At 40.3% G+C, this 26,624-nt stretch overlaps 1 protein-coding gene across 1 annotated transcript in view; it reads left to right on the forward strand.

Annotated features, from left to right (window-relative positions):
* The window catches only part of SNX4 (sorting nexin 4), a 35,211-nt gene extending 12,483 nt beyond the window's left edge, over positions 1-22,728 (forward strand). The window contains 10 exon segments of the mRNA XM_037397607.1: positions 730-777; positions 4,645-4,700; positions 9,234-9,306; positions 10,822-10,883; positions 12,447-12,512; positions 16,552-16,641; positions 17,880-17,979; positions 18,813-18,958; positions 20,359-20,473; positions 20,823-22,728. Coding sequence (XP_037253504.1) covers positions 730-777; positions 4,645-4,700; positions 9,234-9,306; positions 10,822-10,883; positions 12,447-12,512; positions 16,552-16,641; positions 17,880-17,979; positions 18,813-18,958; positions 20,359-20,473; positions 20,823-20,870 — 804 coding nt within the window. The 3' untranslated portion in view covers positions 20,871-22,728.
* Positions 22,729-26,624: the final 3,896 nt, after the last annotated feature.

A 26,624-nucleotide genomic window follows, 5' to 3' on the forward strand; every position in this document is an offset into this window, starting at 1 on the left:
TGTGATACTGCTGGCTGCAGAGGCAGTACTGGCTTCCAATTCACTGTTTGGATATCCATGGCTTCTTTAGCTTTGTGGTTTGAATTGCAAGCCATTCATAAGTGTCGCGGTCCAAAACCGGTACAACATGTTATCACCAAATTTGTGATCAAATTGTCAGCTAAAGCATTGCATTGTGCAGTGTTCATGTTGGATGTTAGATTTTCTTTTTTTTTTTTCTGTGCTTTGAGAAATTACCAAATAGCGGGCTGAGCAGCACAATACAGTATGTAGATGAACCAATGTGTGGGAACTGGAAACAAGGGATGACCAATTGCTACACATGAGCAAGATGACTGCGTGTGCACTGTAAACAGTTGTCACCTGTATGTTCTCTGTATGCTCTCTGCCTCAGGCTGCAAAGGTCCTTGGTGCTGCTGATAATCTAATAGGCAATAGATAACTATCCTTTCTGAAGGGTTAAGCCACTTCAGGCAGAGCTGTGGGGCTTCTTCCCCCAGTTAATAGAATAGAGTAACTGAGTAGTAAAGGAAAGAGCTTTTTTTGGGGAGGTTAGCGTGTAAGCACAACATAATGGCATGTTATTCTTAACCCAGATTCTTGAAAAGATGTGGGAAGGGTAGCTGAGGCAGAACCCAGGCGTCCTGAAAAAGCTCTTCTGATACAGGGACTTGGAAAAGTTGTGGCACTTAAATCACTCTAACTGATGTTGTTTTCCTGTATTTTTAGGAAGGTGGATGGAAAGAAATGGTGAATGAGACTGGATTTCAGTTAAAGGTAATTATTGTAATTGTTTGTCTCATGAGTGCTGTGACACAGAAATACTCCAGCAAAATATTTTAGGCTGTTTATGAAAGTCTGTTTGCTGTTAGAATGAGTTAAAGACATTGCTTTATGTATACTTGTAACTACAAAAAAATAGTGGCGTTCCTAGAACGTAATAGGTAAGACCAGTTGTTAGGTTCTCTAGCAGGCTTGTTAATATGTGCCTATGTTTGATGCTCAACCTTGTAATTCTGCTAGTAATGTAGAGTTATGATCCTTACGAGCTTTAAAATGAACTAACTTAAGCCCATAGCAGTGCTTTTGTATGTTGTCAGTTTAGGTTGATAGGTGTTGGATTTAGTTTGGTAAGTGGTGCAAAGTGTCAACAACAAAAAAAGTAAGCAAAGGGGTCTGAATTGTAGGACTTTTCTTACAAGGATAGGTTGCTCGAGGGGGCTAAGACAGATCAATTTGGTGCCCCTTAACTGTTTAACAGAATGTGTCTTGAAGTAGTACGATCCCCAGTGACATCAGCAAGTTTGTGGCTGGGTAGACTGGTGGAAGACTTGCAGGAATAAAAGATCAGAGGATGTGTGTCTGTACAAGCAAGAATCCATGAGAAGCTGATAGATTGCTGGGTTGCATCTGGAAAAGTTACTATATGGGGACAAATACTGAGCTTTTGTTTTGTTGTAATGTGATCAACACTCATGAAATCACAACTGAAAACTAGGTGGATTATGAAGAGTTATTCTGAATAGTGAGAGCTAAAGGAAATCACTGGTGCTCTTATTTTCAGCGTCCAAAGGGCTTTGGTACTGACACTTAATTGTTGATTAAGTTGACAGTGCTTCTATCATGGGTAGGGCTTGCATGCTGCTAGTATTCATAATGCAAAAAATGTAAAGCTGTCAAGTTGTCTTTTCCTGGTCAACACATCTTTTTCAGCTTACACTCACAGAAGTTCAGAAAGTGTGTAGTGGCAGGGTATGTTCAGGAGTGCACACAATGGTGTGTATGTGAAAGAAAACTCAGCAGAATCCTGAGAATACTTGCCTACCTGAAACCATACTGTAGACTAATAGAGAGATGAGCAAGTTCTGTTTTCCTGCTATATTTAGTTGTGTGTATAGTTTTCCTTTTACAGTCTCTGTTTCCGTAGGAAAGAAAAATGTTTTGCAAAAGCCTGGAAAAAGCATCTTTGCTTTATTCAACATCTGAAGTAGAAACCTCTCAAGATCGGAAGTTACTTAGCACTACACTGGTGGACAAACCTCTATTCACTATATGGCTTAAACTAGAATCAGACCACTAGTTTACATGCTGCTGATGCATTAAAGCAGGAAGTGTCTCTTGTCCCAGAGGGTTTGAACCAGGCTAACTAAACTTTAAATTAGGCATTAGTGCAGTGTAGCATGTTATAGTTGAATGTTGATGTTGGAGACTTTGTTTACTCTGCCAATTGTATCATTAAATCATGCCTTTCCTCCCTCTCACCCCCAGCACTTAATTTTGCTCTTTAAGGGATTTGTCACTTGGGATTTTAACCCTTCCTTTAGGAAGGAGAAAATTCCCCTCTCTTTAGTTTACTTAAATGATTATAGGATCATAGTAGGAATTAACTGTCTGAAAACTCCTCAACTGTGCCTCATTTTGATGGGGAGTTCATCTCTAAAATGCTTGTGTATATTATTCTTACATCAAGTTTAAGACTGGACAGACGTGTTTCTAAAAGCATAACTCTGTGGTGCGAGTGCTCAAAAGTGGTGTGTGGGAGTTACTGTGCTGTTAACGGCAAGAAGGAAATAATCCTACTTAGACAGTTGAGCATTGGCAGGATCTTGGTTCCTGCCTGACAGTGCTTGTATACTTACTGAACTCTTCCTTCAGAGCACTACATCTGTCTGTAACGAAAGGCAAAAACTTGCCCTGTAACTGTAATGTAGGAAGTGATCCTTTTCAAGTGTAAATCTGTTGAATGTGTATGCTCTCCCAACAAACCTGAATGGCTTCAGTGCCTGCTGTTTGAACGTAATTACAGTATTCTGTGAAATAGTTACTTAGAGGAAAGGACTCTGATTTAATGTCACAGTACCTAGGTGGTTGTACTGTGAGAGGATGCATGAGGAGTATGTGTAGGTGCATCTGAATGACCTGAAATCTAACTGGCTTGTGTAAGGTCTCGTTGGGATACAGCTATGGAGGTCCAAGGCCACGCAAGCCTCTGGAGTGCTCTGAATACACATAAAGGCTGGGACTTTGAGTTACTGCAGTGTTTTGTGTTCCTTGTGCTATCTTGGACATGCTTCCCCATGCTGGCTTTGTCTTCCCTTTGCAAGATATTCTTAGAGGACCACCATACATAGCAGTGACAAACAGCCTGTTTTCTTCCGCTGTCAGTCAGTCTTAGTCTTGCAGGTTTCATTCACTTTTTGGTTTGTGGAGTATGTATTGGTGGTTTGGTGATTAGAAGGAGGACAGCAGAAGCTAGCAAGATTTCCATCAGTACCTCGCATCCTACTTGCAAGAAAGAAGCTGCTTTTCCCTCCATTCGAATGCCCTTCTAAGTGTCCTCCAGATATGGAGGTGGTTCCAGGTGAAAGGAACTTGCAGTGATACTCCAAATACGGGTGTCTTCTGCTCAGCCCCAGTGCAGTGGCAGATGAAACAGTCTCAGACTAGACTTGTCTCATCTGTAGAAGTTATTGCAAGGGCCCTAAAGTAAGGATTCTCTTCTTGGTTTGGGAAAACAATTTCCTTCACTGTCAAATTCAAAATAGCTCTTTAAGCTCTGAGTTGGCTGTAACTGTACGAAATATTCCTGTGTCATATACCAGCACTAACAAATACTGCTGAGGTAACTTACTGCTAGCAGTTGTGGCACAGTCTGTTAGCTAAAAGACTATGCTATAGTAAATCTGTATACCTCACAAAACATGTGTGTTTCTTTTTCTTTCACTGGATCGAGGGATGTTTTGATCGAAAGCCATTTTCCCAGAGTTGGAGTTTTCATGCAGTATAGATGAGCTCTGAGTGAGCTGTATGTGAAGTGCCATATAGAAATGAAAACTTGTGGTGATGTGGGACCTCTGGATGGGGCTGGGATATCTCATCTCTGTTGGTGTCTTACTAAGAGTAAATATCCATTGCACAGTTTAATGTTCAATTAAACTGAAGAAAAGCCCCCACCTCCTTAGGCTCCGTAGTGCTGTTGCAGTCGTCTGTAAACCAGCATCTCAAAAAGTAAAGTTGCCAATTACCTTTTTAATTAGGTATTAAACTTTATTCTGTAGAGAGTTGTATATGCTCTGTTACAGAAAAGGAACGTTGCATTAGAAATGGGTCTATTCTGATACAAATTACATATTTTCTGTAAAGCAAGTCATAAAATAAGAGAACACCATATATAAGATTTTGATTTCACTGGGGAGTTGTTCCTAGTAATAAAGAGCATATAGAGGTCACTCTACCACTGGTCTTATTTGGTTTGAAAAATATAAAATAGTTTGTCCATATGGTCTTATGTTACCTAATTGCTTCATCTAAAAAGAATGCAGGGTTGTGTATCTTAACTCCATGATTTGTGTAACATTTTAAGAAGGGACTGTTTTTGTGGGATTTGGATTATACCAGTTTAATTTTTGTGGATACTGTTTACATCCTAGTTCACAAAAACAACTTAGGTTTTTTGGGTTTTTTAATAAAAAAATCTGATGTACAGGGCAGCTAGCATCAACTTGTTCAATGTTTGAAGTTTTAAATATGCCAGGAAGGCAGTATTTTTTTCTAATGGTGCTGCCAGAAGGCTGAGACTTTTTTTTTGTCACTGAAATTTAATTGCATTAAATTAACAAAGCTTTTTTTTTCCCCTTTTTTCAGGCAGATTCCAGATTAAAAGCTCTTAATGCAACATTCAGAGTGAAAAACCCAGACAAGTAAGATTCCACATCCTTCTTCCCTCCCTTTCCCTTTTTCAGTTACAAATGTAACTTCAGATGACAGAATATTCTATCTCCTTATTACAAATTCAGAAAAGAAAAATTATATTTCTGCACTTCAAGTCTTAACAGAAGCCCAGTAAGGAGGTAGTGTGAAAAGGTTTGATAAATCCTGTTTCAAGAAGCAGGAAACACTCAGAAAAATGCCATCACTATATGCAAAATGAGTCTTTCATTTTAGCTAGATTAAAAGGAAGGGACAAAAGAAAAATCCCAGACCCAGAAAAAGAACCTCTTAATATTTGTTTGCAAAGAAATATTTCCAAGTGTGAACAGAATACAGATTGATAGTAGGTCTTTCCAAAAATCTGCTAGTGTACAGTTCTGGATGCGTGCACCCTGGTGTTGCAGTTCATAGTTATCTTCAAGCTGCCAATTTCCACAGATGCTTTTGGAAATCCAGAGGTCAGTTCAGCTCTGTTGCAATTTAGGAAGCTCTGGGACAGACATTGGAGCAATCTTCTGGATGAAAAAGCTAGTCAGAATTGACTGGGTATATAGTGGGAGGTTCATCACACCCCAGGTGCTGTGAGAAGGGTAAAATGAGAGTTGGAAGTAGTTGGAAACATTGGTGTGCGGCAGTAGGGTCAAGAGATCCTGCTGTTTGTCATCTATTAGTGGAGACCTGTATGAAGTGCCCTTCTGGGTTCATCTGCTCTCCAACAGTGGCAATAGGAGATGCTATTTAGGAGAGCCCATGTGCCTGACTGCTTTCTGTTGTCTGTTCCCTTTGTACTTCCTTAGCATCTATGGGTATTGTGTTAAGGGTATTAGAGAGTACATATCTTGCTGAACCTCCTTATAGACTTATCTGTGAACTGGTCCAGTTCCTCCTTTTTTATTACACTTGCTTTTACAGCCTTCTGTGGCAGCAAGGAAGCTTTTGGCTAGGTTTTAATGTAAAAGATAACATTCACTAATGAGATCAAAAGCAATTGTCTCAGTATCTTAAGGTGAAACTGGCCTATTTGAAGGCTTCATCCTCGGTTGTCTTTGTGTCTAGTAGGAGTTAGCTTTTCTTGCTTTCATAGCAGGGAAAGTTTGCCAGTAGCCTGGCTATAGGCATGGGTGGGCAAGACTGGTTAAGGCTCAGATGAGGGAGTGCTGTTATCTTTCAAGGTAACTTAATGTTTTAGAAAGCAAAGCTGTTGGGACATGTGGCTCAGTAAAAAGCAGAAAAGGAGTGAATACAAGAAAAACTTGAGGAAGGGCTTGTAACAAAAACAGTCCCCAAGTCTCAGTAGAGACTTCGCAGCACTTAAGAGATATGGCACATGTTTTCTGTTGTATTCTGCCAGCTATATAGCTTCCAAATTGAACTTTTAGGTACAAGTTGTGTAATAAATAACTGATGAATATTGTGGTGTGGTTTTTAGTGTTTTGTTTTTGTTTGGTTTTTTTTTTTAATTCAAGGAAAGCCTTTCAGTATAGCATGTGTGGCTCTTAACAGGAGGAGCAGTGCCTTGCTCTACCTGGTGCACTTACTCTTGAGCAGCCTGGAATCTGATGCCTTGCCCCTCATGTACTGCCTTTGGTGCTTGTGTGACTGGTGGTAAAGTGGGTTCAGCATGCTCACCTTGCTGAAAAAAAAATCTGACTGCTGTGTGGAGTGTAGGCTTTCAGGTTCCTGGACCAGGAAGGGTTCAGGTGAAGAACAGCTGTAACTCCTGGTCCGGATTGCCTTGTGACGCTGTAGAGCAACATGAAGAGCTTTAAACAGCTGAAACGCTGCTGCTCGAGGAGTTCAAATGGAGACTGAAAACTAAACCTCCCCCTGTGGGAAGCAATTAATACCTAGTGGTGGAATTACAATAAAAATATGGTATTCTGGTACTCAGCGGTAAATTTCTTATCTACTGCAGACCTCTCTGATTTGGCCTCATGGCACCCATCCTTTGGTTTTCTTTCTGTGCTTTAATCAAAACAATAGTTTTCTTCTTGGTGAAAGATTTTTTTTTTTTTTTAGAAAACACTAAATCCTTTCCTAAGGCAGATCTGTTTTGATTTGGTTTTTTTAAAAGTAGTGCTTTTTTTTTTTTTAAATCTGGCTACTCAGATGAGTGGCTTGTTCTTGTAACACCTTCTTTCACAAAACAGGAAAATGATGCTGCCCTCCATGATGTAGGGAGGAGTACTGCCAGGTAAAATGCACAAAGTAAAGAATTCATATTGAAATGCTGTCTACTGTAAATGAAACTTTCTGCTTTGCCGTTATCCTAAAAGATATTTTTGAGAAGAAGCCTGGTGGTGTTCCTACAGAAATGTGACCTGATCTGTTCTTCATTTACGTCTGAAATTTTACGTAACAGCTCAGTTAAATATTTGAACTAGCAATGTTGCAGAACAGTAAAACTAAATGAAGAGTGCTAGTTAAAAAAGCCTCAGTTACTGAGTGCTAGAACTGTGTCTTGTTTCACACTTCTACTGTTACGATGCACTGGAAAGTAAACTTCCCTTCGTGTGCCTTACAAAACTCAGTTTGTAATTTTTTTTTTTTACATGAGCAATGAATAGGACTTGAGCAGATACTTGGGAAAGAAACCTTTAATCTGCAACACCACCAGTCTCTTAAACATTTTTTCCTGAAAAATTATATATGTAACTTCCGCTTTCACAGAAGACTGGCAAAACATAGCATTGCTTTGGTTTATGCTTTTCTGAGACAATAAAAAGATGACAGCTTGGTTCTGAAGTACTAATTTTTAAAAATTATTACTTTATTTTTTTAATGGAGTAGAACTTGGCATGGGTGAAGATGTATTGCTGCTGGAGTCCAGGATACTGCAAGTCCTCTTAGGTTCCTGACTCTTGCCTTCAGGGAGTACAGCATTTGTAAAAGCTTTCTTGCCACAAAACAGGATAAATAAATCTTTTCATTATAAATTTCTGGAATGGAAAGGGGAGTCTTCCTGAGCTGAAGGCATGCTTTTTAATCTTTTGTTTTTAGTTCAATTATTTCAAATATCTTCACTGTATGTGTCTGCAGCTGTCTGACATGCAGCCCTGGTGCATATTTTATAAAGTGTAAACTGAAAAGATTGCTCTCTAAACCCCACTGTGCAGATCAATGACTACATTTATTTTTCCCATACAGTTTCTCTGCTGGCTTTTAAATCTTTTTATGTACTTTAACCCTGTGTGTCGTAATCTTATAAAAGATGCTTCTTGGAGATCAAAAATACTAGAAATGGTAATAAAACTTCTACTTCCTGAATGTAAAGATGAGAATTTTTTTAGTAGAAGACTTCCTGGCAGGGGAAGAAGAGGTGTTAAATGGAAAAACCCTGGAATTTCATACTTAGTCACCCAAAACAAGTGACCTGACTCATTTCAATAAGACCTCTTGGGTACAAGCTATTCTGAAATACAAAGCCTGACTGTGTGCTCTGTTGTGGGAGAAGGGATAAAGGTTGTGTGGGTTTGTTTTTAATGTTTCAATATCAGTGTGGAAGGCTAATCTTAGTTTCCCATTCCTTAATTCTAGTTGTGTTTATTCTCGGATCACTGTTCAGTAATTTAGGTAAAGCTGTTTCTGGCTTCCCATCTGGATTAAATACATTCTTTTGTACCAAAGTAGGTTATGATTAGACTTGTGTGTGGTAGAGAGGGTTTATATATACAGAAGTGGCTGTTGCTGTGGCTTTATTGGTTACCTGTCACTAGCAAAACTGTGGCAACTGATTCACCTTTGTCATTGGCATGCGCTAAATGTATCAGCATAAAACACCACCAAGACTTAACCAGGGTGGCTCATAAAATGCCTCTTTCCTTCAGTAGTGGCAGGCCAGCAGTGTGCATATGATCACTTGCAATGGGTTACCTGACTGGTACCCTGTTAAGATGTAATGATTTGATGGCTTTTAGCTGTGTGCAACTCCTGTGCAGGTACAGGTCTCTACAGGGTTTCATACGTAACTAGTTACATTTACTGTATGTCTTAGCCTTGGAGAAATTGTGATAATTGTGAATGCTTCCTTGAACTCCTGAAAGGCTGTACTCAAAAACGGGCTTGATGGCAGCTTGAAAGTAAAGTGTCTTTGTCAGGTCAGAAATGTGAACATCTCTATTAAGAAGCATGGTTCAGCAGCTTTTGGTTTTGTACTTATTTGAACCTTTCCTGTGCTCTAATGCTTGTGTTTATAAAACCCAGTTAAAAACCCCAAAACACAACGATGTAGTAATTTCAGCTAACTAATTCTATTTCATAAAATTTTATCTCTTACATTGATCTGAACATTCAACATTTGCATGTAAAAAAAACCAACCCCAACAGCACACTCATGCAAGTGTTGGGATATTTGCTTTAAGGAAATTACTCTGCAGTCATTTCTTTAGGAGTCTTCAGCTAATTCCATTTCAACATAATCCAGGCTCTGTCTCACTGGCTGTAGCATTGTGGCTCTATCTTGCATTCTGTGAAAGCTTGCTTTCATGATGGCTAATGATGTACTATCTGTTTCCTGCTCCCAGGAGATTTACTGAGCTAAAACACTATAGCGATGAACTGCAGTCTGTCATATCACACCTTCTGCGAGTCAGAGCTGTAAGTATTTCCCATGTGTGTCGTGACAAATAGTATAATTTATTTATAAGGCAGTATTTCTTGTTTAGTCAAGAGAACTGGTATGAGTGTTCTAGAATAAGGGCAGTTTTGCTTGAGGGAGTCCAGCTCTGGGGGCAGCAGATGGCAAGGGGGGCGTGCTGGCTTTGTACAGGTTTGGAGGGGAAAGAGTTCCAAATATGAGGGTTGAGTTTGACAGTCATCAGAGAAACGAATGAATGCATGCACGTTGCTAATCTGCCCTCTCCTGTGATGGTCACATATCAGAGGGAGGTCTTTAAAGAGGATCGGGATGTCTGCTTCTCTCTACTCGGCAGACAAATTGCTTTTGCTTGATGTTTGGGCTGGGAAGGGCCCCAAAACACTGTTTTCTGGTCAGACATATAACACTGTTTTCCAGAGCTCGCAGTATGAATCCTGTATGCTTCCCGGCACACTCTTGCTTTTTTTTTGGCTTGATCTTCGATCTGTAATGAGTAGTGTTCTTTTTAATGATGAGAACAACTATATTATGCATCAAGATGCTCTATGGGTTGAGAATGGAAGATTTTTCTTTAAAGTCACCAAAAGGAAGTAGCAAATTACAGTTCCAGTAATGAGAGCATGATACTGCTTTTTAGTATGTTCAACATGGATTCAATTTTTGATGGGAACTGTGCAGCAGAGAGGATGGTAATGGATAGCCCTGTTGAGCTGAGGTTCTTGAGAGGATTAATCACTGGTGTTCTACTGACTGCCTTTTTCTCAGAGCTCTGTGTGTGAGATCTCATGGGCAACTTGCTCATGTTTCTTTTTTACTGCTTTGACAGACCAGTAACACAACTCTTACAGATCTTCAGTCTCATTCATTGGTACATCACAATTACAAGGGCATTATCTGGATTACAAGTAGTGCTTCAGAGCGTATATGTGGTCTTTTCTCCTGAGGTTGTTGCCAGCGTTGTAGTGCTGACTCTCCAAACAGCTGAAATGACATACCTAACTTGAGCAATAAGTTCTGCAACAGATAGTTCATTTCCTCTCCTTCATTTCACCAAGCTGCGTGGAAAAATCAAGTCACTTTTTTAGAATTTTTACTCAAGGTTTCCTGACAATTTTGATGTCAGGATGGACTTTTGTCTTGCCATCTTTATGTTAAATAAGCAAGTGAGTATATAACTTTGGCATTATTTGGGTAAAGGATGCCTTACATCTAGTTATCAAAAACTGAAGGTAACTTGGTTATTTGTGATCTCCTTAGGCATATCTTGTAAATGAGTGCTTCCAAAGAAAGACTTGAAACGTTACTTTTCAATATAGCCTTGATTATGACTTCAGTCTTCAAAGAGTTAATGCTGTTTATTTTTTTTCTTCAGTAATTACTTAGATTAGATTTAGGCTTAATCTTGTTTACCTGTGTAAAAACATTAAGGCTTTAGCTTGAAGCTTGTACATGAGTTTTCACAAAGTGATTTCATTTAACATTGATAACCAAAACCTGACTCTAAAATATTTTAGAGGGTAGCAGACCGGCTTTATGGTGTCTATAAAGTCCATGGCAACTATGGAAGAGTATTCAGGTAAGAGTTCATCCAGTTTTTAAATGTATACTTAGAGAAGATGTGGGGAGGGAAAAGGGAACTTGTTGGTTATGTTGTTATGCTGTTGAAGTGTATCAGAAATGTTTCAATATCTACCTTGAAAAACTTTATATTGCAGTACTGATGAGATTTCTATGTTGGATATAGCGATCTCTGGATCTGCTGAGCTTAGTCTCTAGTGGAAAACTTTAGCTCTTTGTTTCGTATCCCAGATCTTGGGGGCTTTTGCTGTTGTGTTGGCATTCTGTTTCTTCAGAAAGTAATGTACTACCTATTTTCATGCAGTTGTCTTTGAAAAGCTTTTAGGTCCTTGTAATAGTTAAAAATCAACAACTATATCCAATGTTTGTACCTTTTTAAAGTGAATTTGCCAATCTTTTTTTGATTTATATGAGTGAATTACATGCTCAAGTTTTCCATCTCGCTGGAGAATTAAAGAATCTAAACTTCTGGTTAAGGGAAACCTCCTGCTTCTACACACTGTTCAAGTGCTAAATTTAATTCTCTGGGTTAATGGATTGCAGATGTCTTTCTCATTGGGGGTTTTAAAATGAAATTAGGTGTAGTTCTGTAATAACACAAAGACAAACAAATGTCAACATCAGCAGAGTGGAATGTTTATGAAAAAATGAAGGACAGTATAGATGCTTTAGACATAAATTATGTGAAATATAGGGGGACCCTCTTCTTTTTTATTGTAAAGAGTTGTGGGTGTAATTCTTGTAACTAAGAAATCTCGTAAGGTTTCACAAAGCTGAGAACGCAATTAAAATTGCAGTGTACATGCATGGGTGGCCAGAACAAGTCTCATGCTATCTTTATTGTAGCTCTATTTCCTTCTTTATCTAAATGATCTCCCTAATGTGAATAGGTAGTTACAGTAATGAGACAGTTGTAATTTGATTTTTTTTTTTAATGAATAGAACTAAACGGCAGTCTACTATATAGACAGAAAACAACATACAACAAACAGTTTCAGGAGCAGTAAAATGCTTGCAAATGTCAAATCCTACCTTTTGGGTTTTTGAATGAGAGGCTTCAGTCTGATATGTTGCAAGTCTGGAAAGCTTAGCTTCCTCGTGATGAGCATGTTAGTCAAGTCTGTAATTCTGTTATAGAGTTCCTTTATGTCCTGTCATCCCTGTCCTGTCCTGTCCCCACTCTGCATGTGCGTTCCCCCGCCCCCTTTATTTTAGGTACTAGGGTTTAGGATTTTCTGGTGGGCTTTTTTGTGTGTGTGCTTTCCTTAAATTGAATTTTAGCTATTTAAACAAGACTCTTTTTTTCTGCTCAGAGCCAATCCCAAACTAAGTATATTTGTAAGGATGAGTTTAGGTGTCAGGGACAATTGTTTAACAGTGCTGTAAATAGCCTGGCCACATTGTCAGTGTTGCTCCTTAGAGAAAGAAAACAGTTTGGCCAAGTCTAACTTTGAGGCAGTTTCCATTCAGGTGTCACCTGGAAAGAAACTATATACAGGATGCAGCTTATTAACTTCCCTTACCCTTCATGTGTGATGTTTCTCGTTTGTTTTTCCTACAGTGAGTGGAGTGCAATAGAAAAGGAGATGGGGGATGGGTTGCAGAGTGCTGGCCACCACATGGATGTGTAAGTACTGACTGAATATCTGATAGTTTGATGTAAGCCAGATGTAGAACTCTCCCTCTTTCCTCTCTTTTCCCTCAACCCCAAAGTACATACAAGTAGAGAAAGTTGGGGGTGCTTTGTTTTTAGGTATACAGTGTTTCTGTGATTTGGATGCGGGCGCAATTCTAGCATCCATGTACTGTATTAAGTAGCTCAAAAAGTCTCAGGAGAACCAGAGGGGTTTCTTTTTTTATTATTATTTTGAAATTGTAGAAGTGTTTGGAATTCTTCCAGTTTTTCATTTAAGCTTCTATGCCAGCAACTGGTGGAATACAACTTTAATGTACTGCAGACTTGATGAGATCTGTTTGGTTTTGATAGCAGCGTTTTGTACCATGCAGTGATGGTACACAGATTTGGGCTTAATTACAGAGAGTTAAGAAATTTAATTAATGAACACCAAAACTGCAATGGATTCTTGAAACCAATACTGACTGGATGTAATAAAGCAGAGAATCCTCCCTCTTTGCATCTTCTTGGCAGAGTCCATGAAGCACAGCCTTCAAAATAAGAGTCTAGCACTTCAGAGTGCTCTCAGAAGTGATACTGTAGGCTAGTGCTTTCTGCTTTTCAGGTAGTCATATATAGTAAGTGAAACTAATTTCTCATCACTCTGATTGCTCTTCTGTAATTGTGCGGTGCAGATAAGTAACAACTCCAGCAGGAGGTGGAAGCTGTTTGACACTTCTTCGCACAATACGTTTACTGATAACTTTACTTCCACACAAGTTACACTTTATCTGGTTTAGTTTGCAGTGCAGATTTACATATTTGCTACTACCTGGTGGTTGTCGGTGGTTTGACTACTGCCTTGTCATGTGGAAGGGTTTGAAGGGACATGCCAAACTCTGCCTTCAGCTTCTTCAGAATAATTCTGTTTTTATCAGATCTTTAAGAATTTGAACCCCTCTGAATAATCTGTTCACACTTCTGTGTTTTGAGTAACATGGTGGACTGCACCTAAAGCAAGCTATATTTATTTTTTTTTTAGGTGGAGGGCTCTGGAGAGAATAAAGAAATGGAGAATGCATTCTGCTTTCAGAATAAAATAATTGAAGTAGAGCTGCATACAATGTTAAGCAGCTACTGCAGTATGCAGAAATTGAAGAGATTATGAAAACATGGTATAATGTAGAGGAGTTAAGGAGGCACAAGTAGGTTTTTGGTGGTTCAGATACACCACGCTAAGATGTCTAACACCTAGAAACGTGTAATCCACTAGAAGAAGAGGGTCTCACTTCTAAGTCAGGAGGCTGAACCCTTTCCACACATCCAAGATGTTTAGTATTTCTGTTTGTAACACAGTTAGGGTTAAAGATCCGGAGTAATGGCAGGGAGTTGCTGGGTAACTTTAAGCACTGCATGAAGTCCGAGGTAGCATTCGTTGTCTGTCATCTCTTCTGCTCCGGCACTCTTGTGCAACAATAATCTTCTAGTGACAAGCAAGCAAGAAGCAGCAGCTGTGAGATCCAGGAACTCATTCAGTGACCCATGTGGTCTCCTACCAGAAAGGTTCATATCTCTGATCTCTTGGAAGTATAATTTACCAGTCCAGTTACCTTTCCCATAACATTAGGCAGGAGTTTGCAACAGAAAGCAACTTCAGGAAGGCTGCCTAATATAGATGTTAAACTTCAAGCCTAATTTAATTATTCTCTATCTACCCCATATGCTGTAGTCTTTACTAGATGTTTATTTAAACTTTTGAGTTGTTATTCTTTGGTATGATCTAAAACCGCTTAATATTTGGAGAAGGCATCCCAAAGGTTCTCTGGGTGTGTGCTGTATAACAGGATGAGGCTTGATAGAAAACAACAGAGTATGCTGAGAGCTCAAGTGAATGGCTGTAATTCTAGCATTTAAAAGATGAAAGAAAAAAATGCCAGACCTTTGACTTCTGTCCTTTATGCTATTAATGAGTGACCCTTTATCTCTGTATGAACTAGACTGTCACTGCAGGTGGAATCAGTCTAAACTAAAGCAGAGGTTTAGTTGACGATTCCCATGAAATGGGAACATGTTAGGTACCTTTAGAACTTACTGCAGTGTTTTTCCTTAAGACTTTCCCTCGTTTACCTATCTGTTTAGGACAAACCAGTAGTTAAACTTCAGCTTAGGAAGTCAGTAATACAGCTTGTCTTACTACTTCCGCACCCCCCCCCCCCCCCCCGAATCAAACTTAAGTGTCATTATGAAAACCCTGTCTAGGTAAGGTAGATTTCTGTTTAGTGCATTTTTCGTTTCGTTTTTGGAGAGATGTTCTAACACAGATGAACTCCAGCACTGCTCTAAACTTGAACTTACTTGAAACTGAAATGTGGGCCATCTGCTGCCTTGAGAAAGCTAACCACTATACTAAAAATTATTGCACTTCAGAACTTAAAAATAGAGAGGGTAAGGTCACTCATGACCTAGATGGCTGCAGGATTTTTTCAGAACAAGTATATTTTTCAACAGTTTGGACTTGTTCCTTTGATTCATAATGTGAATTCTTGTTCTGCCAATTTTTATCCCTTCTACTTAAACTGATCTGCTGTTGCTGGTCACTTCGTATGTTATGCCTATTTATCAGCAATAGCCTTGGTAAGGCTTTTCCTGGATGTGCCATGTCTGATTTCATGGAGCATCAAAACAACTCATCTTGCTTGCAAACATAAGATTGATGAACAAACTGGCATGCCTACAGCTCTTCCTCGGTCTTCCCATTTTTCTAGTTGTCTTGCAAGTAGCTGCTCCCACTTTGAGGAGCCTTAGTTTGCATGCCCCACTGAGCAGGCCTGAGGGAATGATAAATTCCAGCAGGAGTACCTCTCTCAGATTCCCAGGACTCTTAAGTGACCTTGTTGTCACTTTTGGAGCTTGCAGGATGGATTTCTTGTTCTCCTCCAGGTTATGTTACCAGTTCAGTTTCAGCTTGGGACACTGCCACTTCTGGAGAGAGGGACAAATCCAAAGACCTTGCAAAAATTCAAAGCCCGGAGGTGCTGTAATTGACATTTGGGTCACATTGTGCTCATGACTATACAAGCATGGACATATGCTTGCTTCAGAGAGCCTGCATCTATGCAAGGGATTGCAACGTGCTTGAGAATCCAGACAGAGTTAGCAGAATAGATGAAGGCATTTGTGATGGGATCTCATTCCTTCGGTTATCTCCGTTGGCATGTGGGCTACGGTGGCATCCTATTTCTGCCACTGTGCCAAGTGAGATGTGCAGTTACCTCTTAGCTGTGCGTCTTCCCCTGCAAATGTATCAAAGCATGGTCATCTTGAATTGTCCAAAAAGCAATATAAACTAGAAAAAGTGCATTTTGCCATTTTTAGGGGACATTAGCCTAAATGGCAAAGCTTTTAACTGAATGCAAGAGCTGCAGAGTTAGCCCAAGCCCTTGTACTTGGATTTCTCCATAAAAGGAAGGTTTCAGCTTCTCGTTGCTCTGAATTGATATGCCTGACTTACACAGCAGGCAAAGCAACAGACTTTCAAGGAACTGAAGGACTTAATGTCATGGTGTTCAGAGCACCACTGTGAGTTCTGTCATATTCCGGCTGAATAAAGAACAATGAAAGCAGCCTCTTTGCTTTTCAGAAGATACAATGTTTCATGTTCCTGTGCCTTAATGCATTAAGCCTTGCAGGATTTCTTCTGCACGCCTCTCGTGCCTTGTGCACTGCCTATTGACAGCCCACTGAAGAAAAGGTATAAATTGTTTTTCTTTCACGTAAGGAAAAACTGCTTCATCTTCAACAAGAAACTTATGATAGATTTTGTACTTGTGAAAAGACTCGTAGTAACAACCAAACAAACGGGTCTGCAGGAACATTTACATTAGCTGATTTGGAGTTTAATTAGAAACAAAGGAAAAACCTTTTTTGGAAGTGGTTGTCACTCTTACTCTGGAGTTTCTGTCAAACAGGTGTCCTCCCTTGTTCCTGTATGTGTAGTCCTTAAAGGTTAAATTAAAGAACTTTATATTTAACCACGGCTGTCTTTTACCAGATATGCAGCTTCTATTGACGACATATTGGAAGAAGAGGAACATTACGCAGATCAGCTGAAAGAATATCTCTTCTACGCAGAAGCACTACGGTATGTACAGAAGCGTATGGCTCAAATGGAAGCTGTAGTCCTTTCCTCTAACATTGTGGTTATGTCGAAATTAGTTTGGTATTCTCTTCTGTTCTCAGAGAAGTGGAAATTTCAATGTTGTGGGATCTCCGTCTTGTCACATTTTATTTTGCTTACTTGTATTTGATTGCCATGTGGGTAGCAATACAAATTAGAACTGAGCTGATCAATAGTGAAATGAAAGAAATGTTAAAGTTGGTATGCTCTGGAAGGTAATGCTGTTTATTCCTCTGGTTAATCTGTTGCCTTGACTTCTGGTGTAGGTACCCCAAAGTGCTGAAAGCTTCACGGTTCAAATGAGATAGGCTTAACAGAACAGCTACAGCCATTGCAAACTCCAGCAAGTTTCAAAGTGCCCTATGTAACTTTCATCTGCTGTACAGTATTGTGCATCTAAATCCTGACTTTTTTGTTTGTGGTGGGTTTTTTTGAAGTTAGCCTTTATAATAAGGGCAGTCCTCCCTTACAAGCATGAATACAAAAGTATATTGCTTTATGCTGTAAGATTGTGCCTAAAACTATTGTGCTGTCCATTGGCTGGCTCTGAACCTCTTGGAGAGGTCCAGTAATGCTGTAGAGGATTGGGCTGGCGAGTGTGATGGCTGCTGTGTGGGAACCCAGAGCACTAGCAGCCTCTCCTGGGAGACGAATGTGCATCCGGCATTGGAGTACGGATGTAGCATCGTCAGCCCACACAGGACTGGGACTTACTGCAGGTGGTCAGAGGAAACTCTTCTCTTTTTCCAGATGAAAGGCACTGTATGAATCTAGGAGCACGGTTTCTTGTTTCATTGTTTAAAAAATAAAATGTGAAGAATTTTATGATTGACTGATACATTGCTGCAGTGACAGGTACCATCTCCAGGCACCTTTTGTTATTGTTGTGATTTTTCTGTAATGTAGTTTGAATAAAACTGTTTTACAGTGGTGTCCTTAAGTAGGCAGTAGGGCTTGTATTGCTGAGTGTCTTGGAATGAGCCTCAAGAGAATCAGAATGCTGCTGTACTAAGAACTTGCTTGCTTAACTACAGCATTTGCAGAGTTACGCATTGTGTGATAAGGCTGTTGAATTTGAGCTCGATAAATAACTGAATGTACTGCCTGCCAAAAGAAAAACCATGATGCCATTTGTAAAGTTTAAGTGGAGGAAAACGTAGCAAAACAAAGTACGGTGTGACAGATCTTTCGTTACTTTTCAGGGCAGTTTGCAGAAAACACGAACTAATGCAATATGACTTGGAAATGGCTGCACAGGACCTAACATCTAAGAAACAGCAGTGTGAGGAGCTGGCAACAGGAGTGAGTCTTTTTCCACTTTCTTCTCCAAGATGCCTCTTTTTTTTTTTTTTTTTTTAATTTATTTTTTATTTGAGCCAAGTTACTTGGAATGACATTTAAATGGCACTAACAAGCTGGCTGCTGCTTATGAGAAGTGATGTTATATGAACTGTAGGCATCTGAGGTTTAAAGTATCTTGGTGACATAAACTGTTTGTGCCAGACTTCTTTTATTGAATACTGAGCAAGTAAAGGGTTGCAGGAAATATGACCTGAGGCAGAATAACACAAACAACTCTACGCTAAAGATCAAAACACTGGGAATTCTGAAAGGCTTCCTCTGCCTTTTGAAAGGTGCTAGTTACTGATACGTGGTGTTAGTCCCTTTTGTGTCTGGAAGATAACATAACTTAAAACATAATTTGAAAGTGGTAACTTAAATGTTTAGAATTTTTAGTATTGCAGTTGGGTCTATTGATGTTCTATACGGAACTAATTTATGGCTTTTCTTTCTCATACAGAACACAAGACTTAGTTTCTTTCCTACTTCAGTGGGAAAATTGCTCTGAAAGGTTATCTGTATCCGTGGAAAGACTCACTTATGGTCCAGTCCACAGACCAGTCTTAAAGTTTGAATGTCAGATTACTTCCTCCCGACTTTGCTCGGTCTAATGCAAGCCATCAAACCTCCCATAGCTACCCATCAAATCAATGAAAATTTAATTCACAAAATGGAAGTTAAAGCAAAAAAAAAAGCTGCTAATAAGAATAAGACCAAATGCTGGTGAAAAGTCACATAATGTCTTGTGGTTGTGCTCAGGAATCCCAAACCTCGAGTGTCTTTGTTTTTTGTAGACTGTGAGAACGTTCTCCCTGAAAGGGATGACCAGCAAGCTCTTTGGGCAGGAAACTCCTGAGCAGAGGGAAGCCAAGATAAAAGTTCTAGAAGAACAGATACGGGAAGGTGAAGAACAACTTAAGTCTAAAAATCTGGAGGGCAGGTAAATGGGCTTGACTTTTTCAAAGAAAACGCAGGGCTTGTTTTAGCAAAAGTCCTTAACTGGATGTTCTTGAAGGTGTTTGCATTTTATAAGTGTTTTTAATATATTCTTGGTGTTTATGAGCTGTCTATAAAAGCTCCTGTCAGCTGCAAGTTGTGAAATAAAGTGCAGTACACGCAGTTAGCTTCTGGTCTGAGTGTATGGCTTATGTAAGCCTGATGACTTTCCCAGTTACTGAGCCCACTCTAATGGCTGACTTGCATGCTTTTACGTTCAACTTGTAATATATTTAGCAGGTGGGCTTGTAGGTCTGCAGCTGAATAGCCTAAGACTCAAAAGCTGATTTGCTTCAAATACAGTATTTAGTTTGGTTTATGTGTATGGGTCCTGAGCTCATACTCCCCAGCTTCTCATATGGGGGACAACTGACTCCTGTTTGAAAGAGATTAGAAGTTCTGGCAAGTTGTCTTTGAGAAACTGCTGCTTGGTGCTCTAATGAAATCTTCTTCAGGAATGCAAACGTGAAAAAGGAACTAACGTTCCTAAAGCAGCATGATTGTGTCGGAACACGTTCATCATATAACACAAGGGGCAAATGTGGTATCTTCTAATATGTTAGCATTAGAGCTGGAAAGATAAGACTAGTTCATGAGTAGTTCAGAACAGCAAGACTCTGTAAATGCAATTTCTTAATCATTTTGACAGAATTCTGGAGATGGGCTTTTGTAGCTCTGGAAACAATTTTCAAGTGAATACTTGCCTTGTATGTGTAGTCCAGCACAGATGAAAGCTATGAATTACAGAAATCTACCTCCATTTTAGTTAAGGAGACATGAAGACATATCACCGAACCAACAAAATTAATTCCTAAATTATTTTTATTATTGTAATTTTATTACAAATTTGCATTGTAAATGTTTGTTGTACTTGAGTGTCTCAAATCCTGATGACAAGTGAATTTTCTTGTTGGAAAGACGGAGATTCTGACTTGACAATTGAAAAAGAAATGTGCGATGCTGTGTGCTGAATATTAGCATAAAGATACTTAGCCACCCCAACAGAATCTGAGGAAAAAAGTGTGTTCTGAATTATGCTGGTTCTATGGCAGTGATGCTTACTGGTGGGGGGAGAAGCCAAAACCAAACAACCAACCTGACATATCCTGTGAAACTGATTCTTTAGTTTAAAAACCTTAAGATGATGATGGAGAATTAGGTAGCAGTACCAGTTATAAAATGAGGATACTGTGGGATGCATAATTATAGGACTTGGTTTACTCTCTGAAGGATGGAGTGCTTTGTCATACGTAGCTTCTCTGCTGAGGGTCCAGAGGAAGGAAGATAAGCTGAAGGTGGAACATGTAAAACACTTAGTAACACAAAAATTGCTTTTAATTCCAGAGATTTTGTGAAAAGTGCCTGGGCTGACATTGAACGGTTTAAAGAGCAAAAGAATCATGATTTGAAGGAGGCGCTTATAAGCTATGCTGTTATGCAGATTAGCATGTGCAAAAAGGTACGTTTAGCTTGTGAAAGGCCAGGCTGTTGTATTTGTCGTCTCACAGGGGATCAGATGCAAACTTTCAATAACTAGGAACATTGCAGTCATAGAAGGTTGGAAGTCACTAGTGTAAAACCTCCTGCATACTCTGCCCTACTCTGAGTGACATGTTAATTCTGTGTATTTTATACATATATATATAAAATAGGCGGTGGGTGTGGTCCAATTCCGCTGTGGTCTTGGCCTTAATCTTGTGTCAAGTTCTGTGGGACTCTTTTGTAGTCTTCTGTAGAAGAAAGTCTGTTGATGAGGTTTGCAAACAAAGTGCATTTCCACCTATTGATTTTTAACTTTTTTTTTAAAGGGAATTCAAGTTTGGACAAATGCAAAGGAATGCTTCAGCAAGATGTGATTATCTGGAAATGAATTCTTCCTCCAAGTGCCAGAGAATGGAAGCACAAATGTGTAACACCAATGTTAAGTTGCTACATGACTTACATACAAATCATGAAATAAATGAGTTAAGTGAATAGTTTTTCTTTCTGCTGGTTGTAATTGTTAATAAAGGACAAAAAGGACATGTTATTAAATGTTTAGCCCTGACTGCCACTTCTGTGGCATGTTTTATGTGTGGTAGCAGATAATTCAGGGGTAAAAGAGTTACTGAAAACTATGGCTCTGTACTGGGGCAAAGGTGGGGGGAAAGTTACCCTGACAGTATGAACTGAACTGTTCTGAGACTTGTGAAACACCATGCTCTATAATGTGTAGATCACTTCCAGATGCTCCTCTTTTCAGCCCTTGCTGTTTAGAATTTTTTAATGCCTAAGGGTGCTTTGGTTTTATAGTAGGACACACAGTTGTGTTCTTGAGGTCTACACCATAAGAGGACGAAAAATGAAATATTGTAACACCTGGGGTTCATATTTAAATGCCTTTGCATGTCCATAGAGAATTGTGCTTTTCCAGAGTTCAGGTTAAGCAGTCTCAAGCTCCTGAGATGTTTGAAACTCTCTACAGTAGAGGTGTTGTACAATGGTTTGATACAATATTCTGCATTTACTGGTTCCTACTTAAGTTTTGATATGGGCATTGATTTCTTCTCAAACTTCTTCCTGCAAGTAAAGGAGACTGGTGATCCAGTTGAGCAGCAAAAACCAAAGTCAAAGCTAGTAAGAAGTGGATGCAACTTCTGTTTGATTGTTTGGAACCTGTTTACACTAGATATGAATCTGGCCTGTGGTACCTCTTCTTGTAACTGAAGCAGTTTGATTTTTAAAAGAATAGTTCTTAATGAAGATGCTGAAATAAACCTCGTGTAACTTCTGTAGTACTTAAGAGCAGCGATGGGCAGGATCCACAACAAACCAACTTGTCTGTTTGGCTCTTGTCATGCTGTTTCAGTGTGTGCATATATATGCACACCAGTATAGCGTGACTTGCAGTTACAGGTACTTGGATTAAGTGTTTCCAACTATGAAAACCACTTAACCACTCTAATGTCAGGCTTTTTCTACTTAAAGTTCCTGAAGTCTTGTGGAATTTGTCAGACTTGACTGCTAGTCCTAAAGGAAGGTTTGTAATATTCTGTTAAGAAGTGTATTTAATTATTCTGGATTATAACACTATTCAGATTTTGATTATTTTTTTTAAGAGATACTCCAGGAAGTCCTTAAGTGTTCTTTTGATAAATTATCTAAACATAGTTACTGATATGTCCCATGTCACTTTTGTCTCTGCAGCACTTCTTTTCTATAAAACCATTGTAAAGAATTCATAGGCCTGGTGTACACTACAGCTTAAAACGCTGAGGTAAAATGGTCGCTCTGATAACTGTGTTGGCTTTTTCAAGGCATATGACAGTGACGCTCCTGGCTGAGAGATGATGTTGGGCAGAAAGAGGTCTCTCCATTTAAACACTTATAAGGAGAAGCGTTGTTCTGTTCAGAGGTTGCAGTATCCAGTTCCGATACAGGCTGAAGGACTCTTACATTCCAAACCAAGACGTTGCACACTTGATGTATTCAGTAAACCTTCTAAAGGAGTGGTGCCTTAATACAATACCGTGAGGCGCTCAGAGTAGGTATTTTTCATGCACTTTGATTTTTGGTAGATCTTTCTGGTGCCTCTTTCCACATTTCACTTGCTGTACAGCTTATTAAATGTATTAGTATGCCTTTTTTCCTTGCTAGTTGTACTAAATTGAAGAAGGGAACAAAACTGTTCTTGTAAGTTTTGTGCCAAATAAGCTAAATAAAATTGCTCTTTGATATTTTTGTTACGTTGTTTTTTGTAAAAATGCTGTCTTCCCAATTCTGACAACTGCTGTTCAATTTCTTGAAGTCAGTTCTTGTCCGTCATGGCTCTCAAATGGCTTGCAAACTTGGGTTTAAAATTTCAGTAGTAAATTGTGCACAACTAGCTGATTTGCCTTTTCAGTGCAGAACATTGTGCTAAGGCCAAAACTGGATGCTTGTTGCAGGCCAGCTTTGATCCCTGCTTTGGTTTTGCCCAGACAGAACTAGCTGCCTGAATTTTATGCGTGTCTTCATCTAGGTAAGAAAAGGTGTATTTGGAAAAGGTTTGCTTTGTTTGAAAGAAATTGGGTGAAGGGTGACTTAAGGATAATTTGCAATAGCTTTATTTCTTTTACTTCTATTTCCAACAAAGCATTGCATGTGGTCTGTGTACTCGTGGACCTTAGCAAACAGTGAAGGTTCCTTCCCCCTCTTAACTCTTTATAAAGGGAAATTATCTAGCTAATGGCTGTTAGCATGTGGTTAGTAGTCCATGTGATGAATGCCCTCTTGTGAAGTGTGCGGGTTTTCAGTTACAGTGCAGGCTTAGCTTCCACAGCTCGATTCGCTTTGCCTCAGCGAGCTTCCTTCAGTTATTTTGTAAACATCAAAAATGGGTGGAAAGCTTTGAGAGTAACAGCAGGTAGGTAGGCCGTTTTAACTTAATCTTGACAAAATGACTGTATATAAAAAGTTTACCTACACGGATCATCTGATGTGCCGATGGAGCTGTCGCTTCTGTCCCAGGAAGCTTTGCTGGGTGGGTTATTACTGCTCATGCTGTCCCTGGCCTTCCCCGTTACTAGCAGTGCCTTGACGTGTCAGTACGTTTTAGTTGCTACTGTTGTCTGCTCCTGAAATGTAGCTGGAATAAGGGAGCCAGCTGAGCTGGAAAGATGAAGTATTTTTATGAACTCTATTTATTTATTTATTTTAAACATCGTATTATTTCAGTATCTGGCACGTCAGCCAAAGCAGAGTTAACCTAGCAGCTGTGTGCAGGGACTGCCTTGGCAAGCGCAGAGCAACTCGTGGAGCTCAGGTCCACACTGAGGAGCTTGCCTCGTGCAGGTGAGCCAGAGGAGAGAGGCCGCCGTGCCCAAACACTCAGCAAAGTCCCAGAGCAGCTGGCTGGGCTGTGAGCACGGCATCCTAGGAGAGACCTTACTTTCCTGTCGACTCCTTACCACTGAAATTCTTTGCCTTTCAGTTGAAGAAATGAGAAACACTTTCTAATGTTCCCTAAAGGTTTACAGGGAAGGAAGTTGTCTTAATTCCCCACGCTTGTTACACAACGGTGAGGCAGGGCTCTAACTTGTGTTGCCTTATGCTGCCTGGCTGTTCTGCACACCCCTGGTGCCTCTGTCTTGTACTTGCTCCTAGAGCTCTGTGGGGAGGTGCCATCTACATAATGAAAATCCTCGTACGGGACTATTGTAGAAATAATGTAATGAAACAAAGCTGGCAGAATGAGAGCTAGTAAAATGGGAGCACAGGCTTTGGTGCCAAATCCCAGCACAGAATACCCGTGTATCGCCAGCAAAAGCTGTCACCTGTGCCACAGGAGTAATGCGTGAGCTGTTTCCCTCCGGTGGGTGGCTGCCGGGGAGGGCAGGATGCTGGCTGCAGCGGTGCTGGGCAGGGAAATGTCTCTAAATGGCAGCGGCTCCATCGTAGTCGTTGTCGTCCGTCCCCGTCCCTGTCCCCCCTCCCCCCCCCCCCCCCCCCAGCTGAAACGGGGAGGTTTTATGTGTGACCCCTCTGCAGCACAGCTGCACCAAGTATCTCCTGCCTCGGGCAGGCTGGAGAGCGTCAAGTTCCTGGGTAAGCAAAGAATCGAGAGTCTTTGGCTGCTGTTTTCTGATGCTTCTTGGTATGATACGGTATTAGCAAAAGGAATTTGCAATTGTGACTTCTGTAGGGTCAAATGCAGACAAGTAACTTTTTAATTTTGCTTTCTTTTAGTTGCTTTTGAATGGCTTACATAGACTGGCCTTTCCAGTGCTGCATCTTCTTTCAGAAAAAAAATACCTTTTTGCTTTGGCTGGTTGTAGAAGTTACCTAAAACACCAAACAAAGCCAAATTGGAAAGGATCTTGGGTGGATCTGGGGGAAAACAATTCCAGACGGTGTATTGCAGAGTATTTGGAGCTAAGGGGAGATGGCACCGTGCTGGGAGGGGCAAGGGGGGCTGAAGCTGCATGTGAGGGCAGATGGGGTTTTGAAGAGAGACGCATAAGAGGATAAGGAGGTAAGAGGCGGTGAACAGGCAGGAGGAAGAGCAGAGATGGGATGGGCAGGGGAAGCGGAGAGGAGAGCTGATGGAAAGCTTCTGTACCTGTGGGCTGGGATGTACGGGAGGAGGGGAAAGCAGCACTGTGTGGCCCTTGTTTTGGGGGGGGGGGGGAAGTGAGGGAGGTGAAAATGGGAGGTAAAAGAAATTTCAAGAGCTGCTGAAGACAGACTTGTATAATACTAATGATAGTGTAATGATAGCACCTAGGTCTGAGTGAAACTTGTGGTGGTGACCGTGGTCCTAAAGCTGAGTCAACACTGATAATGGTGTAACATTTCTCTTGAGCTCAGAAGGAGAGATTTAATTTTTTTTCACATTTTTTTATCTACTTTTAATATGATCGCTTTGAATTTTCTGAATAAATAAAATAGGAGAAGAAGCTTCAGCCTTCCGAACCCCAGCATAAACTTTGTGGACACCTTGCTCCTACAAATGCCAGCACGATCAGCCGTGTGATCTGGGGGCCTGCTGGCTGATGCAGCTCCATAACAGGCTGCTCCATGTACCACAAAACATCCCAGGGACTATAATTAGTAAATAGCTTCATTTGCAGCAAACGTTTTCTGTTACCTGTATATATTGTGGCATATGATAACACCAATTACATTCTCTTCAGAAAGTAGCTGTGCGTGGCCACAGAAGATGAAAAACGACTTTGTGGTGAGCCTTCCCAGGATACTAAGATGGAAAATGATGTAGTCAGAGGGAAAAGGCAACCCCGACCGCCCTCTTGTGGGTCTCCAGCACGGGCTCCCAGGGTCCAAATAAAACTGCGCGGCAGGAGGGAGGCAAGTGCCACCCCAATAGCTGAGGTGTAATAGATGCCTAAATACAAGAGATGGTTATACTGGAACAGATGTTCATGCAGGATTTAGCAATGAATTCCTGTCTTGCTGCAGGTTGCTATTAATAATGCTGTGTATTATGCTGTGATTTGCAGGTTCCTCGGGTGCCATTCATACTGCACAGATGCTGCCGTGAGTTGGACTGAAAACACAGGTTTGAGCTAGCGGTATCTTTTTTTTTCTTTTTTTTTTTTTTTAAAGAACTGCTTGGAGGTCCTGCTGGCTGCGCGGTCAGAATGACCTGTGGCCATTTATGTAAGCCGCACACCAATGCGAGAGATGGCAAAGTTGCCCTTGCCTAGTGCTGTTTTGAATTAGCTTTGTCTGAAGCACGTGCTCCCTGATTCCAGCTCTGAACCTCTCTGGTGACAGAGAGGCCAGATCTCATGATGGTTGTTCCAGGGGCTGAAAGCGTAGACTTTATTTCCAGTCTCATTTGTCTGCTTTATCTCCCAAGCAAGGTGTTGGTAGGCTCCTACCTGCTCACCTCTGGTGGCCCTGCAGACACTGGATGCTCCGAGGGCAGCAGGGAAGAGCTACGGGCTCCCTACATCAACTCTTCTTTTCCCAGGTAATGCTTTCAGACTGACAGGCATATAACAATCTAATCTTTCTAACTATGTATTCTTATAAACAGGCAAAATACTAGCTTTCTTCCTGCCTTGTGCAATTTCTCCTGAAATTCAAGACTTGTTGAAAATCATCATCCGTGGTTCAGAGATCTCTTA

This window comes from Falco rusticolus, chromosome 8, assembly GCF_015220075.1.
Source record: "Falco rusticolus isolate bFalRus1 chromosome 8, bFalRus1.pri, whole genome shotgun sequence".
In the NCBI taxonomy this organism is placed as follows: domain Eukaryota; kingdom Metazoa; phylum Chordata; class Aves; order Falconiformes; family Falconidae; genus Falco; species Falco rusticolus.